Source organism: Fusarium poae, chromosome 4 (genome assembly GCF_019609905.1).
Source record: "Fusarium poae strain DAOMC 252244 chromosome 4, whole genome shotgun sequence".
NCBI classification, from domain to species: Eukaryota; Fungi; Ascomycota; class Sordariomycetes; order Hypocreales; family Nectriaceae; genus Fusarium; species Fusarium poae.
In genome coordinates this window covers 3,322,349-3,339,646 of record NC_058402.1, presented here as the reverse complement: position 1 = coordinate 3,339,646, position 17,298 = coordinate 3,322,349, and the positions used below count along the sequence as shown (strand labels likewise).

Sequence of the window (17,298 nt, the reverse complement as noted above, 5' to 3'; positions counted from 1 at the left end):
TGGTCGGATTGATCTGTTACATTGGGTTGAAAAGTACGATAACAAAGACATGGTCCAAACATATCACATAGTGTAAGATAATAATATCCATGTCATGAGCAATGACGACAGCGAATGATGGACAAACAAATTTACTTTATAATTCACCTACCGACTTTTAAAGATGTATGCATTTTCCATTGTGAAGTAGACAAAAACCAAACTTAGATCAATGAAATTTACTAATAAGTTTATTTATACTCTTATGAGTTTCACTGTGTTGGTCTTATATTAGTGGCAGTTCCGCAATTACTAGTCCCAAATCATCCAATCACGTTTCTCTGCGACACGATGATTAGGATCCTGTCGCACCGTGTTTCTCATCCTTTCACGATTTAGACCCTACACAACTGACAACCCGAGTATTGACGATAAAACGACCGACGCCGAGACGATTTTGGGTAGTTGAACTATAAAGGCTTGTCTGCCCGGACGACGCGACACGAGCCATCGTGAATGGGAAACTCGACAATCGAACGAAATAGACCATGAAGCGCAATCGCGTTTGTTGCGCCGAGTGACGACAAACCAACTCGAATGTTGAGGTCGAACCGATAGGCCAACCAAAACTGAAGGGATCAAGAGACCATGAGTTACAGGCCTTTTCATGGCCAGGGGCAGGGCGGGCAGGGCTCGCAACAGCCGGTGCCAGTACCCGGGATGAATCCGCCTTCATCATATTTGCCAAACGGCTATCAACAATTTACAAGCCCTCAACAGCAACAACAACAGCAACAGCAGCAATACTACTCAATGTCTCAGCAACAAGGACAGCAGCAGCAGCAACAGGCGTACCTTCAGCAGCAACAGATGGCGCAGTATGGGGGCATACAGACGGCTTACCAGGGATATGATACAACGGGGCAAGCATATGGGAATCATCACCTGCAGCAAGCTGCAGCGCAATACGTGCCCCCATCGAATGTATGGCAACATCAACAGTCACCGGGCGGGCAGAATATGATGTATCAACAGCAGTTCCAGCAACAGCAGCAGCCGCAGATGTATCAACGGCACGTCGCGTCACCACAGCAGCAGGTCCAACAAAGACGGCCTAGCCAACATATGCCTTCTCCGCAGCAAATAACACCATCCATATCCCAGAACCAAGGCTACAGGCTTCCGCAGACCCAGGCACAAGCACAGCAGCAAATCCAGCACCCTCAGTATTCACAACCTCCGCCCCAGCAACAATATCAACAACGCCCTCAGGTCCAACAGCAGCCACAAACGACGGTCCTTCAACCTTCGCCCCAGCCCGTTCAAAAGCAAATTCCCTCGCCAGCTCCACCACAGGTGCTACGAGAAACGCAACATAATCAACAGCCCCGCCAAGACTTTCATCAACAGCCACAACAAACAGTTCAGCACACTGCGCAGAAGCCGATCGAAGAATTTGTTGCTGAGATTAAAGCTGAAACTAATACTGAGCCGGCGCAATATGAGCCTATCCAAGCTGAGCCGGAGCAGATGCATTTTGTGAACTTGCAGGACATCCAGAAACTACCCTCACTTCCTCCAGTTGTCATGGGGCAGAAACAAAGCACTGTTGCGCCTCCCTCGCAACCTGAACAGACCAGGAACTGGCCTTCCCAGAATGATGCCAACACCATCAATCCATCCGATATTATGCTGAGCAGCCCCCAAGCTCAACCTCATCCACCACCACATCCTCAACCACAACCCCGACGGCAATCTACACCTCAACAGTACCCACAACAGCAACAGCCAGCGCAAGTGCAACCGCAAATGACAACTCCTAGGATAAAGCCGAGCCCGCTTTCTTCTGTCGCTAACTCTCCTGCGATCAGCGCTCGCTCTCCGAGTATCACCAAAAAGTCACCGGCTACTACCCCTAAAGCTCGGCCTGTAGACACCGTGCATGTCATGGTCGCAGTAGCGGAAGAGTGCTTCGATAAAGCTCGTAGTTCTGTCCACGATGTTGCCATGTCCATGAACACTACACGCATAGACGAGTATCAAAAATTGATCTCGACAGGCCTAGCATGTTTAGAGGCGTGTCTGCAAAGTAACCGGCTGTCTCCCCGTCAAGAAGCCAAGATGCGCTTGAGATATGCTACTATTCTACTAGAAGAGACAGAAAATTCCATGGAAGCTGAGACTGCCATTACGAAAGGCATTTCACTTTGCGAAAAAGTAAGCAAGCACCGGTCAACTTTTTCATGTGGCACGACTGACTGATTTAGAATGGTTTGGACGACCTCAAATACTGCATGCACTATATCAGGTTGAAGCTTTTGTTTCAGCGGAACCACAAAGCCGCTTTGAATGCAGCTGATAGACAGATTGCTGACTGTGAAACGTAAGTCTGTTACTCATCTGAAGTCGTGCACTCACTGAACATATTTTAGCTATAAGCATCCTGATTGGGTATATGCGTTCAGGCTACTCAAGGCCAATTTCTATATGGAGCTTGGCCGGACAGCTGATACCAGTGCTCTTGAGAACATTCGCTCCGTCCAAGTCACTGCAAGCAACCGCGGCGACAACGCTGTGAGCGTATTTGCCTCCATTCTCGAAGGCCTCACTCTCCTGAAGGCTTCCAAAGATGGCAACCTCGAAAAGGTTCAGGCTTGCATTGCGCAGGTGGCCAAATTTCAGTTCGACGAATCAGTTCATGTTATGCAGCTTGATGTACTTACTCTACTCCTGGACCTGGTTTCGAGTATCAATCACTCTAGTCTGGAGTTGACGTTGCAAAAACTCAAGATGTTACAAGACCGTATGGATGGGTGTGAGAATTGGCACACTGTCAAGTCCGATTTCCTGATCCCCGTCAAGAAGCAACCTTCTACAGGACATACAATTAGCAGCGACACAGCCGGTATTATTCGAAGCGGAGGGGACGCACCAGTGAACTATTTGGTTATGTCATTCATGACCAAGATGGAACTAACCTCGCTCATGTAAGTTGACGCTCTTCTCACCATTGCATTATCACAACTGACCAGGCGATAGCTTCACTTTTACGGGCTTGGTAAATATGCACAAATCAAGTGCGCATGGTCGCCGGACAGCGGAATTTTGGCAAGAAGGTGTCAGAGTTCTCGATACTTGTATGTGGCATTTCATCCTTGCTTAAACAGCAACTACTAACATTACTTAGGGGATAACACAACTGCTGGGATCCCGTATGGACCATCGACCTCATTGCAGGACGCCATTTCGCAACGCGAATGGCGATTAGAGGCTCAGTGCTATCTTACCGCTCTTCTCGGTCTTTACGCAGCCAGTCACTGTCAATGGGAATCGGTGAAGCAATCTATGCAGAAACTTGAGAGTCTTTTAATGCCATCTACACAGGGTATCTTGCGATTACTCGCTCTCTATCTATCCGGTGTCTATCAGCAGGCTATAGGAGACTTCCGGTCGGCTATGGAGCTTTTCCAAAGACCCCAATTCGACCTCGACCAGCGTGGAACTGGCGTTAAGGCTGCACATCGCGAATTGGCTATGCTAGCTGGTCTCAACAGACTTTGGATCATGCAGCATTCTTCAGAGAGAAACGACTCGGAAACACTCGATTTGATAGATCGACTACACCCGCTGTGCGCCAACCATCACAACGTCGATTTGCGGACAGCTTGGCACAATGTCATGGCCGCTGTCGTCACGGAGCCTCCTCAACAGCTCAACCACCAGAAACAGCATATACAGGCTGCCATGGCCGGCTCCAAATCCACTAACAATGTTTTGGGGGCCGCTGTCACGCTCGCTATCATGCGCAGTCGACTGTTTGAGAACGTTATCGGCGAGCAAGCGCTTAAATCTGCCATGGCAGCAGCGAAGCAGGCACAACGCAGTGGAAACGTTCTGTGGCAGAGTGTCGCAGACGGCATGCTGGCTCAATCGTACGAGGTACAAGGCCATCACCAGCAAGCAGCGCATGAATTGGCTAAGGCCACAAGGGAAGCGCAGGAGGCATTCCCTGGACCCTGAAAGAAGAAGAAAGTGGTGTGGGAGTAGAGCTTGCAAATCCGGCGTTCGAGGCAAGGAGTTTGCCCGCATTTAAAAAAAAAGGAATTATTTTCATGTTTTGTATACCATATTCGAAGAGGTTTGTGGAAGCCTGTTTGATACCTGACCATACATATTTGTGGTCTCATCTTGATGTAAGGGGTAGGGGTAATTAGATACGCGACCAAGGTCGTCTTTTTAAGCCGCAATAACGGCGTCAATTCATAACTTGGACTCTATCGAGTCTTGAGCTTACTTGGGGAAATCTTTTGCATAAATAACACGTTGTGATGTTTGTGAAGATGGCGATCACCGACGGAATCCAGGAGGTGGCTGGAAGCCCGGAGGGGGCATGAAACCAGGTGGAGGGGGTCCGGGAGCACCTGGAGCAGCTTGAGGAGGCGCAGGGAAACCGGGCGGAGGAGCAACCGGATAACCTTGTGCAGGAGATCCTGATGGTGGTCGGAAGCTGCCCGGGTGAAAATCGGCCGGGTTAGTGTATCCGGCCTGTGATTGCGGCGGTCGCGCGGGAAGACCAGATGGTGCTGGTGGTAGAGGGACAGCACCTCGGGGAGGCATTCCGGGGGGTGGAACACCAGCATTGTATGGTGAAGGACCTCGTCCAGGAGGTGCGAAACCACCAGGTGCGACCTGGGGAGGCGCGCCAACAGGCATCCTTCCCATGGCTGAGGGATCGAACCCAGCTGGAGGTGCAGCGGCAGCGGGTGGTGGTTGAAGGAATGCTTGAGGAACAGGCTGCGCCTCGGGGACGATATTACGCTTCTTGGCTTCAGCAGCGAGTGCTCTCTCGGCTTGGTCGCCGTGCCTCTCTCCCTTTCCGTCCTTCTTGAAAGCATACTGGACTGAGACCTCTTTACTCAAAATATACTGGCCGTGCAGCGTATCAATGGCAGCATCACTGCTCTCAAAGTCGGCAAAGCTAACAAAACCAAAGCCCTTGCTGGCTCCAGACTCCTCCCTCGCGACCTTTGGCAGACTGAGTAGTGGACCAAAGCGACTGAACGTATCGTAGAGGATCTTCTCGTCGACCATAGAATCGAGGTTTCCGATGAACAGCTCGGCACCAACTTCGGCGGCTCGCTGTTTGTCTGCGCTGGCTTTGTTAACGCGCAGTGATTTTCCGTATAGCTTGATGCCGTTCATGACGTTGGCTGCGTACTCGGCGTCGGTGGGCGTGCGGAACTCGACGAAACCGAAGCCCTGGTGTGTCTGCGTAACGCGGTCGCGAGGCATGTGGATGTTGTGGATAGGGCCCATCTGAAGCATAATCTCGTATACCATGGCTGATGTCGCGCGCTCGTCAATGTTTCCTATGTAGACGGTTGCCTCCTTGTCTTGTTCCCTGCGGTGTGTTAGCTTGTCTTTTGCTTGTCGCGTTGCGTTGCGACGGAGAGCTTTACCAGTGTCTATTTTGCGCCATGACGACGAATTGTGAGGAGACTAATGTCCCTCGAAGCTCTTACAGTGCGTAAATTGACGAGGAAGTGACAAATTGACCGGAAATTCAGGTTATGGTGAAGAGAGGAAGCTGACTATCACCTTTGTATGGAGCTTCTGGAAATTTTGGCTGATGTTGAATAGAAAGACGCAACGCAACGCCTTGGCCTTGTCGCATGCGCCACATTTACATGCAGATGAGTGAGAAGCAGATTGTGGCGTCGACCGAGGTTCTTCCGCTTCGTCCGCGATTCGGAGGTGGAATTTCCAGGCCCCGGCAGCTTAGTCCGAAATTTTTGGACAGACGTCAACGCTTTGCTCTGGTTTGCCTTGCGCTCAATAGACCATCTGCCTTGAGCTTTAAAATACCTCGGTCGAGCTACGTCGTGTCGTTGTGTACTTCATTTCGAGTTATTTCTAATTACAAAACTTGACCTACCTAATTCGAGATGTTTGCCCTTTCCGAAGAGTCCAAGGTGCGCTATAGCTTAACATTACCATTGGTTTCTCGATACAGCTTCTCTAACTGATATCACAGGAGCGCATTGCCAAGCTCATTGACGTTTCCCGCGTCGCTATTCACTAGTATGTTGATGCATATATATATTTACAAAATATTGACTAACAACTATTGCAGTGGCTACCTTCCTTTGATCCTCTACCTCGGTACGAATCACTCGAATAACGACGATCTGCAGTCGCGATGACAATACTGACTATATATTCTAGGCTACACTCGCAGCGAGCCCCGACCTTCCGTCATCCGGTATGTCTCAAGCTTTAAGGAATAAATGTATCGCAGTAACTCTAACATGTCTTGTCTAGTCTTCTCTCTCCCCTCTCCTAAACGAAGACCAATTTTGTAATGAGACGAAATCAATGGAACAGTGTACGATATCTTGTAAAAAGATGCTTTACGACGATGCGGGGGGAGGCAACGGCCACCAGCAGCATTCATGGCATTAATGACGACAAGCTGGGAGAATCTTGGGAAGATTGGTGGTTCTGTACGAAGTGAAGGGTTTCACAAATATCACCGTGTATCATTTTGCAACACTAGGATCAAGGACTAGGAAAGCCCAGAAGAAAAAAACAGGGAAATCCACTCATAATTAGAAACTCGTGAACCAAACTCTGTCTCCGTAGGTATTTTTTGCAATCGGGATATCTATAAAGTGCTGCCGGTTTCATGCGGCAAAAGACCTGTATATTTGCGCTGGTGACGTCGAACCCTCGGTTGAACTAAGTACTAACTTAGTACTTAGTAGATAAGTTGCCCGTTTTGAGCTCCGCTGAAATATCTATCAACAAATTAGTAATTATGTCAATAACAAACCCAACTTCAAACAACTTCACTTCATATCTATAAAATGTGACAGGCGATATTCTGGCATAATAAGATCAATTTTTCTATATGCCAGACTTTAACAATGCGGGACTCTCGCCCGCGACCATTGAGTCTATCGCTGGTCTCAGTGCTGGAACTGTCTCAACTTTGACGGTGCATCCTCTTGATGTAGTCAAGACTCGAATGCAAAGTAATACTCCAACTAGTCCCGTCTTATTCGGTAACCGCGATATCTGACACAGGCATAGTCTATCGCAGCACAGCTCCTGGTGCGGTCCGTCCAACGACGGTGTCTATCCTTCGCGCACTGACATCTACACCTCATCCCATCGCCTCTCTCTACCGCGGTCTGACGCCAAACCTTGCTGGAAACGCCTCCAGTTGGGCTTCTTTCTTCTTCTTCAAGTCACGCTTTGAAAACGCTATCGCTGCTTGGCAAAGCCGACCGGATGGACGCCCAACACCGGGTGACTACTTCGTCGCGAGCGCTCTGGCAGGCGCTTCGACGACGACACTGACCAATCCTATCTGGGTTCTCAAAGTCCGTATGGTATCTTCTGATCGTGGTTCTCAGGGTGCTTACCCTTCCATGCTCGCCGGTGCGCGCTCTATTCTTCAAACCGAAGGCATCCGAGGCTTTTATCGCGGTTTGGGAATCTCTTTGGTAGGCGTATCTCACGGCGCTGTGCAGTTCGCTGTGTATGATCCCATGAAACGATTGTACCATGCCCGCCGTCGTGAAAAGTATGGCCTCGAGAGAGATCATATGACGACCGAAGCGACTATCGGGCTGTCGAGTTTGGCCAAGTTTGTTGCCGGTGCTGTTACTTATCCCTATCAGGTTCTGAGAAGCAGACTGCAGAACTACGAGGCTGACAAGCGGTTCGGACGGGGTATCAGAGGCGCTGTGGTTAGGATATGGACAGAGGACGGACTTCGAGGGTTCTATCGTGGGTTGGTACCGGGTGTGGTGAGAGTCATGCCTGCGACGTGGGTGACCTTCTTGGTGTACGAGAACGTCAAGTATTATATTCCTTACTGGGTTTGATCAATACTCGCATAGCCCGGCGTTGGCATTTGGATTAGCACGGTTGAAAAAGGAAAAAAGGCAGATATGGACATCGAACGTTCATTCAAGGAAGGCTCATAGCCTGTTCCGCAACTCATAATTCGTTTATTCATATCACATAATGGCGTCAATGATATACACTCCATCAATTCCGGGCTTCTTCTCACACCTTGTTTGCGCTACTTTCACTCCTCTTCCGCTTCCTGGCCTTGGCTTCCTCCTCTTTCCTCTTCTCTTCGCAAGTCTCGCATTGACTGGCCGGAAGATAGTGGGTGATGAAGTCGATCGTCGTCGTGCAAGTGCCTGCGTCCGCTTCTGAGCACAAGAGCTTCTGCTCAGTGGCCCGGATACGGCGCTGGCACTTTGTGCAGTCGTACTTTATGCATTCGTCGATACACATGGCTACAGTGTTCTCTCGTCGTTCTTCTCGATGAGTTGTTTCGTTGCTGTGGAAGCTAGTGTTTTATAGCCGTTCTATGATATAGGTCTCTTGTTGCTATGGATGGAGTAGGAGTACTCGTCCGTAGTTGAGTTCTCCAGCTATATATATATACAATGTGGTTTCAGTGATTCTGGCACGTTCATTCTAATGGCTGGATTAATTGCCAGCAACATCAACCTAGACATTTGCTTGTGTGTTTCTTCTTGGTCGTGATGCCGTGAAACAAACCACGAGCCTCTGTTTGCCAATCGCGAAAAGCATGGCATAGACTTTGTACCATTTAACAGACGATAATCTGGGCCATCAGAGACAATCCCCTGTGTCCTTCATTGTGCACGCTTTGAAGCAATTTCTGTCAACGATTCAGCAACTTTATGTATGTCAGACCTCTTGAATGGCAATATGCTACATGTCAACACTTGCCATCAACACTATAATTGATATTAACATTTCATTCAATAGTGGTTTGTTGTCAATGACTCAAATGTTTGAACAGTCGTGACCAATCAGTCACTAGGTCTGTGAATACTGAGTAACAAACATGATTGCGCCAGCAGCCATCAAACACGACCAAAACTGACGCTAACGAGACAAACCGCTCCTTCAAATTATCCAAACGTATGTAACTGCGAGCCTTCAGTTCCATTTTGAACTTAGCAGTGACCAAGTCGCCCGCAGAGTGATACATAAGTGGCACGATGGCTTCATATCCTTTCGAACTTCGGATACCCTATACCTTGATATCCCTTCGTTAAAACTACTGATACTTATAATTATAAAAGATTATAGTAATTATATAATATAATAAAAGGTTAAATATATAATTAAATTTAATTATTTATAATATTAATAAAGCTTTTATTTTAGCTTTTTAATTTTATATTAAATTTTTAATTATATATATAAATTTTTTTATTTAATAATAAATTTTAATTTAAATAAAGTTTTTTATTATTTAAAATATTTATATTTATTTTTAATAATTTAAATAAAAATCTTTAATTTTATAAATTATAATATATATTAATTTATTATATTTTAAAAAGTAATTTATTTTTTTATAAAATTAATTTTATTTTTAATATAATAATATATTATATTAAATTATTATATTTTTTATTAAATTTATTATAAATCTTTTTAAAAAATAAAAAAATTAAAAAATTATAAAATTTTATAATTAAATATAATTAATATTATATTATTTTTAATTAATAATAATTATTTTATAAAAATATATTTTAATTTTTTTATTATAAAAATATATAAATTTTAAAATTAAATTAAAATTATATATAAAGCTTTAATAATTTAATTATAAATATATTAAAAATATTATATATATTATTTAATTATTAAATTATTATTTTTTAATTAAATTATAAAATAATATATAATTAATATTATAATTATAATTTAAATTAATTTAATATATTATATATTAAAATAAAATAATTTATATTTTTTTTTAATAATTTTATTAAATAAAAAAAAATATATATAATATTATTATAATTTTAATAAAATTTTTATTTTTTAATATAAAATTAATTTTATTAAATTTTATTAAAAAATATAGCTTTATAGCCTTATAATATTATTTTATTATTAAAATTTATTATTCTTAAGTATCTTATTTTTTTATAAAATAATTAAAATCTTAATTATATATAATACCTTAATATCTACTATTACCATAAGCATACTTAAATAAAATCCTTAAACCGGAAACACTAAGAACTCTCACCGATAATCGTTTGAACCTCCGCCTCCTGAGCTCGTAGCTAGACTCAATTGAAAGTACTCGTCTAAGGACTCGAGTCCTCATATTCCCGATGCCCAGTCAGAGTCACACCACAAGTTGCGTGAGTGTCCCCGAACTTCTCCGCAGCCACTCTCAACTGCCTCAAAGTCGGCCTGACCACACAAAATCAACATCTATCGTCCAACCAAAAGAGGACCTGTTTATATTCGGGGTTCCTTTTTAGTCTTTGTGAAAACTCTTCACGGCCTAAAGCGGATGCGAACTATCCTCGTCGAACCAGGGTTCGATCAAAGCAGCGAAACCAGTCGAAAGATAGAAGGAAGAAATACGCCTCGTCCATAAACCAACAAAGGAACAGATTTACGATCAGACGGTGCGTCGATGGCCCAGACCGACAAGCATCACGACTCATCACTCACATACTGATGACACGGAAATGACAGCGTGCTTCGCTCCCGTCTACATAGATCAGTGTGGATTCTCGTTTTCTGCCCAATACAATCACCTCTGAGAGATAATGAATCGATCGTGACTCCTTGACCAGGCATCTCTCGTAAATAACGAGGGTTCAGTGGTTCAAGAAGCTTAGCGCTCATCAAGATCCAAATCCATGCAGCAAGAACTTTCTTGCGGTTCCCATGCGAACGACACTTCTCAGATGATGTGGTTTGTTGTACCCGTACCAGTGCTGGCCAAGCTAAAGCATTCTCATTCGATATGTGAGAAGCATGCATGCATTGCCTTACTGCGACATTGAGGCAGGGCACAGTAGCATCGCCTAGTATAGACTCACCAGCCTAAACGTTGTGAGTATTGTCTTGCGAGATAGTAGTATTAGAAAATGTTGTCATGGTCGCTAAGAGAGGTCCACAAGATACCTGGAATATTCGCGATAGTTGCCTCAACAGGTATATCAGGCGGGTTATAGTCCCTACAGTCTCATGATGATATTGTCAATTGTGACAGGTAAAGAATTCGATAGGAGCTTTAGCATTATCGAGACACTCCATGCGAGGGCGAATGGTGGGATTTTCAGAATGGCGTCGTATCGTCTCATAGCCGACGACAGGAGAGTTGGAGGATGGAGTTGCATACAGATGATACCCCGTACCCAAGAATATCTGTCAAATCCCATGATACTACTGTCGTCGGATTTGGAGACCCGAATAGGAAGAGATCCCGTTCCATATACGGCGAAACTTGCGAATTTTACGGGACGAGCCGAAATGCTGGGAGACAGGCCCTTCGGTTGATTGATCGCTTGTCCACCTCCCGGATCCCGAATACTTGGGATGACAGAACGCTTGCTCTTGTCCCCTGTTATCTCCCGGTCTGCCCGAGATTTCCAAGGAGCACAAAGATGTTGATTATTTATTTGCATGTTTCGAAGCAGGGATTTCATGTATTCTTTCCTACCACCGCCTCTGTGAGCATAATATCTTGGTGTTTATAAACATCGACGATCAGCAACACCTTGTCATTTTCACCCTCAACAGGATCTCTGATCTAACGAGACAAAGGGATCATGACCAGGGTGCGCGAAGATCGCTCCTTGGAATGATGCGATAAAGACATGGGCACGTTGAGTTGTATTGCTGGTGAAGTTTGCGAAGGTCATCCACCTTGGAAGTTACAGAAAACAGGGTGCGGATGACCTCGACAGTTAGAGGCTGGGACTCGAAGAGGATACTCCCCACGAAACTCAAGGTATGCGCGATGTCACCTCGACACCTTTGTTGACCCTGGTCGGCTCCGCACGACGTCTCCCACAAGCTCCAACCAGAGCCTCCAAGATCGAATCTTGCATAGATTAATTACCCTCAGCTGAACTTGTTTACCCGCGAGACGTCACGCTAGGAGAGATGACATCCCTATTTTGTCCTTGGTGTTCAGCCACGAATCTTAGACACCACAGTCTCGGGACAGGAGACAAGAGACAAGTCAATTTGGCCATCCAGATGGTGACCATGAGGGAATATCTTGCATATGCAATTAACCTCGAAAGAGACAAACAGCTTGGAATCCTGTATGGGAGCCTCTCGTGGTTTGTTTGCTGTTTCAGTATAAGCTATACACACTACGCATGACCAATTCAGGCCCCGATGACGAAGTGTCCCTTGCGTCGCGCAATTATAGCCGCATCAAAACCGATACTACCAAGCCTCCCATCTTGCATAACCTTGATGCAGATTTGAAGTTGTCTCCGAAACAAGAGTCGATCAAGCAGGGTACTCATACTCGATCGGACCCGTGATGGAGGGCACCGAGGAATTTCGGGCACTCCCTTTCGGGGCCTCTATGCAGAATGCGACTCGGTTTCTCATCGAATCTTCTCTCGTCGGATATCACAAAATGGCGACAACAGTTATGGATCGTAGAACACTTTGGAACGTTAGCTACATAGCAGCAACTTGTCGCTCTAGTTCGTTCGGATAGCTGAGGACCCGGGAAATTGAAGGAGATCAGTGGTTATACAGACTCGAAGTTGCGCGATGCCGTTTCTGAGCGCCGTTTGTTCCCCGAGGAATTGTTACAAAGCCACTGGACCGCAAGACAACATCGCCACAGTTTGGTGAGGCTACTGTTTCGTTTTTTTATTATTTTTTGCCTCATTGCCTTGCCTTTTGACACGTTCGCCTTACTGAAGATCATGGCGTTTTTCATGCAAAGTGAGGCTTGAAACCACTTTGCGATGTTGTCTTGAGCAATTGGTCCCCGGTGTTATCGATACCGACGGGCTGGAAGTGACGCCAGGATCGAGAGATGACCAACTGTGCAGGATAGAGGCGCAGAAGCCACGATCTCACAACTTGCATCCCAGATGCCTCCTTCCGAATTTACTCATATGTGGCGTCGATTTCTTGGGGTCCCTGACATGGAAATTTGTCTGGGCAGAGGCGCCCCCTTCAAGAGAAAAAAACGTAATTCACCAACGAAAAATGATATGTGATGGACTTCAGCAGGTCGTCGGCGTACTATGTAGGCAGGTAGGGTAATCTAGCGGCAGGGTTAGTTGCGAGGTTAGAGGGGTCCTAGGTTGGAGCCTGATATGCTCCAACAAGATGGGGAGTTGGCGAGAAAAGAGACAACAAGATTTTATCCATCGTCATTGGCCCTTCGCTTCTTTCTAGAGACGCCGTAACCAGGACTAGGGTATTAATTGCTTAAGTTGTGACTCGACTGATGAACCTCTCGTTTATATGGTGGTGTAGGCGAAGTGCAAGGTTATGGCTTGTTGTGTTTGTTTGACGGACAATGCCGTGCGTCAATATGAAGACATGTCTGAGGTTGATTACTGTTGGTTTGATCGATTGTTTGGTCGATAGATTGAGATTGCTTGCTTAATGCGCACGTGTAGTATCTGCACCTCACCACCACCACATATAGTTTCTGATTAATAGTTTTTTTCTTATTCCTGCGGTCTTGACGATTCGATTACAGTGGCTGTATCTAGACTTTGTTGACTCGTCATTCTTTTGTATTGCCGTTTAGGTATTGCTTGCGACTTTTGGTGGGTAGAAATCCGGGATCGTCGATGGCATCCGGTGCGGGGCATGTCGACTTGCCTTTCTTGCTTGGCTCGAGGTCGTTTGAGCAGGGGAAGAGACGAGATCTTGCAGCAAAAGTGACGGGGTTCAGCAAGATCCATGGCATCGATCCTGGGATGGATGGCTTCCCCTGGTCTCCAAGTATGGGTGGGAGTTGTGTTGTAGTTCAGTTGAGACTGAGGCTGCGGGGCGGCGCGTTGCCGGGATCGTTCACGACATTCTCTCAGCTCGCTGGGTAGGTATTACGAGACGTTTGTCTATCTCGATGGAGTCGTTATTGTTCTTTCGCTTCCGCCCTTTGGAATGCGGCGCGGCGTCGGTCAGTCAGAGCGAAATCAGATATATCATCTTTCACCTACATGACGTGGCACGCCCTCTCTGCTACGTTCTCCGCTCTTCATGCCCAGCTGATGAGATGATGAGATGAAGAGGAGATAATTCACATGTAGATGTAACATTAGTCCGACAGATATTACCTATCCATCAGATATCGTGTATCACCATGTTAGTGAAGTGCAGTATCTTGTGTGGCGTTGTACAGAAAAATAAGTAGTACCTGTCGATATTTTAATTTGGTACTAAGATGGTGGCTGCTGGGCGGGCGATCAGATCGGGCTTGCTTCTGCCCCGACAGTTCGGACGCCAGACAGCCCGGACAATGTGGCGGGAGTGGCAGCGGGTAAACTGTTTTGCGGCAGCTACCTAAACTACAGCTGCCCGGCCTCCCATGTGTTCAGAGGGCGCCGTGCACCGTTCTCGGGCACATTTGGCCAGATGGACAGGATGGGACGAGATGAACGGGCTCTGGTGGCGCAGTGCTCAGTGCTGAGGCTCGGGCAGGCACTGCACTGTACCTACCTAGGTACATACCTACTAATCTGCAGCCCGTGCTCACTGGAGTCAGGTTCATGGTTTTAGCGGTTACAGCCTTATCAGGGGAAACCTAAATTTTCAGGCTCTCGTTCGTATTAAACCCATGTTGTTAATCAGTGTCCGTGTGTCGAAATTTTGCCCAATTAGGAAGACAATAAAAAGGAAATACTATCTAACTCCGTCCCGGGCCGGGTGAGTTAAGGGCATTGCTAGGGACCAAATTTAGTTAGTAGCTTCCATGGGTACCTGGATTTCACGCCCAAAGTTGACTTGCTAGTTGACCTTGCCTTAGTATTGCGCGCTCAGACTGGCGTAATCCATCCAGCTGGAAACCACCCATTTGCCGCATGGCTTTGACTGCCTTGGCCTGTTTTTTCTTTCTTTCTTTTTTTTCTTTTCTTTTCTTTTCTTTTTCTTTAAACATTTCTTCCATCGAAAAATAATGGTACGATGTCTCGAATCTGTAACAAGATTCGATCTTGCGATTCGACACGGCATTCAACAGTCATCTCTCCAGGTTTATGCAGGTCATATATTGGAATCAGATCGTGATGCTATTCGTTAGGAATGGCTACCTCCTGAGACAACAAGTCCGTTCCAGTCCACTGAACCACTTCCGCGGGTCAAGATCCGCAGAATGAGTGTAGTTCTGACGGCAGTTATGGTCCAATCAATGGGTTGTGGTTTTGCTGTGCCGTAGGTTAGAGTTCGGAAACTGAAGCTATCTATGTACCGATGCACACATAGGCGGGGACAATCGCATACTATTAAGGAGACGAATACAGCACGTATCCTTGCAGAGAGGGTAGTTAGACGAGAATGACGTTATTAGTCCGAAGATCTCTCACATAGTATCTACGTGCGTATAGCGCTCATCTCTAGAACAGGTTGTGTGGTACCAAGTCTTGGCCTGTCCAGTCTCCGTGCAATCCCTCGATATGGGGTTTTTGTCCTGTCGTCACAGAAAGTCGAAGCCATGACCTCGCTGTATGACACTATATGACATACAGCAACTTGGTAGAAGCCATGCATATACACGACGAGGCGACAGATACAGTTCAGTGGGTAGAGTAGAACCGTGCACCAGCGCTGCCACAGCCGCGACTCATTCATCCCTCATGCTGCGCCGTTCAGGTACAGGTCCTGTTACGTTCGGTTGCAAATCAGTGGATGCGTGCCATACATATTATTGACCGCCAGGTACAGCGTTCGATCAGTTATTGATACGTGACGATTCTGAGAGGAAGGATCGTCACGCACGCTTACGTGAGCTAGTCATGTGAGCGTGAGTGGGTCTCTGAGACCTCTTGGTTCGAGACCCGCTCCCACAATAATAAAAGAATCATCCTCTTTCTTACCTACTAATATCGTATCACCCTTGTGATTCTGTATCAGTTATCCAGTATAAACGGAGAAACCGTAGTTTAAACCTCTATATCTAGTATTATATATAACTAAGATTTTAATTATTTTATAAAGAAATAAGATATTTAAAAATAATAAACTTTAATAATAAAATAATATTATAAGGCTATAAGGTTATACTTTTTAATAAGATTTAATAAAATTAACTTTATATTAAAGAATAAAAGCTTTATTAAAATTATAATAATATTATATATATATATATTTTTTTATTTAATAAAATTATTAAAAAAAAAATATAAATTATTTTATTTTAATTATTTATATAATATATTAAATTAATTTAAATTATAATTATAATATTAATTATATATTATTTTATAATTTAATTAAAAAATAATAATTTAATAATTAAATAATATATATAATATTTTTAATATATTTATAATTAAATTATTAAAGCTTTATATATAATTTTAATTTAATTTTAAAATTTATATATTTTTATAATAAAAAAATTAAAATATATTTTTATAAAATAATTATTATTAATTAAAAATAATATAATATTAATTATATTTAATTATAAAATTTTATAATTTTTTAATTTTTTTATTTTTTAAAAAGATTTATAATAAATTTAATAAAAAATATAATAATTTAATATAATATATTATTATATTAAAAATAAAATTAATTTTATAAAAAAATAAATTACTTTTTAAAATATAATAAATTAATATATATTATAATTTATAAAATTAAAGATTTTTATTTAAATTATTAAAAATAAATATAAATATTTTAAATAATAAAAAACTTTATTTAAATTAAAATCTATAAATAAAGAAATTTATATATATAATTAAAAATTTAATATAAAATTAAAAAGTTAAAATAAAAATTAATTTTATTAATATTATAAATAATTAAATTTAATTATATATTTAACCTTTTATTATATTATATAATTACTATAATCTTTTATAATTATAAGTATTAGTAGTTTTAATAAAGCTATATCTGGTATATTGCACGAATTCTGTGGTTCTTTCTATTTCCGTTCTACAGATTGTTTCAACTCTGATATAAAGGCATAAAGCAAAAAAAGCAAGGCTGAAATAGCACGCACGTAGTAGTGATACCATGACGGCGAAGCCCCAGATTTAGCCGCCCGTTTCTTCTGATCAAGGCCTCCGGTCAAGGCCAAAGAGGATGGCCATGACCAGATTCGAACTTTGTTGATATCTAAATTGGTAATAAAAAGTAAAGGGTCAGCCCACAAGATAGATCTCATCGGTTCGGATTCCCCGACCATGGGTATCCCAGTTGGTAATGCTTGCGAGTTTGCAATGTAGACAGATTGATGGGACGATCAAACTGTAACATGGGTGGGCTTGACCTGGAGGCGCG

General features: G+C 43.7%; 5 protein-coding genes across 5 annotated transcripts; 3 read left to right on the top strand and 2 right to left on the bottom strand.

Annotated features, from left to right (window-relative positions):
- Window positions 1–627: 627 nt before the first annotated feature.
- Window positions 628–3,999, top strand: FPOAC1_011128 (uncharacterized protein; the record flags this gene model as incomplete). The annotated part of the gene is made up of 5 exons (XM_044855514.1): window positions 628–2,196; window positions 2,247–2,362; window positions 2,412–2,966; window positions 3,019–3,116; window positions 3,167–3,999. The coding sequence occupies 5 exons, from the start codon at window positions 628–630 to the stop codon at window positions 3,997–3,999; spliced, it is 3,171 nt and encodes a 1,056-aa protein (XP_044702827.1).
- Window positions 4,000–4,326: 327 nt separating this feature from the next.
- Window positions 4,327–5,458, bottom strand: FPOAC1_011127 (uncharacterized protein; the record flags this gene model as incomplete). Its single annotated transcript, XM_044855513.1, has 2 exons — window positions 4,327–5,380; window positions 5,439–5,458. The coding sequence occupies 2 exons, from the start codon at window positions 5,456–5,458 to the stop codon at window positions 4,327–4,329; spliced, it is 1,074 nt and encodes a 357-aa protein (XP_044702826.1).
- A 466-nt stretch (window positions 5,459–5,924) lies between these two features.
- FPOAC1_011126 (uncharacterized protein) lies at window positions 5,925–6,322 on the top strand (the record flags this gene model as incomplete). The annotated part of the gene is made up of 5 exons (XM_044855512.1): window positions 5,925–5,951; window positions 6,014–6,060; window positions 6,113–6,141; window positions 6,205–6,241; window positions 6,301–6,322. The coding sequence occupies 5 exons, from the start codon at window positions 5,925–5,927 to the stop codon at window positions 6,320–6,322; spliced, it is 162 nt and encodes a 53-aa protein (XP_044702825.1).
- Window positions 6,323–6,889: 567 nt separating this feature from the next.
- FPOAC1_011125 (uncharacterized protein) lies at window positions 6,890–7,871 on the top strand (the record flags this gene model as incomplete). Its single annotated transcript, XM_044855511.1, has 2 exons — window positions 6,890–7,013; window positions 7,072–7,871. The coding sequence occupies 2 exons, from the start codon at window positions 6,890–6,892 to the stop codon at window positions 7,869–7,871; spliced, it is 924 nt and encodes a 307-aa protein (XP_044702824.1).
- A 3,159-nt stretch (window positions 7,872–11,030) lies between these two features.
- Window positions 11,031–11,480, bottom strand: FPOAC1_011124 (uncharacterized protein; the record flags this gene model as incomplete). Its single annotated transcript, XM_044855510.1, has 1 exon — window positions 11,031–11,480. The coding sequence occupies one exon, from the start codon at window positions 11,478–11,480 to the stop codon at window positions 11,031–11,033; it is 450 nt and encodes a 149-aa protein (XP_044702823.1).
- Between the last annotated feature and the right edge of the window lie 5,818 nt (window positions 11,481–17,298).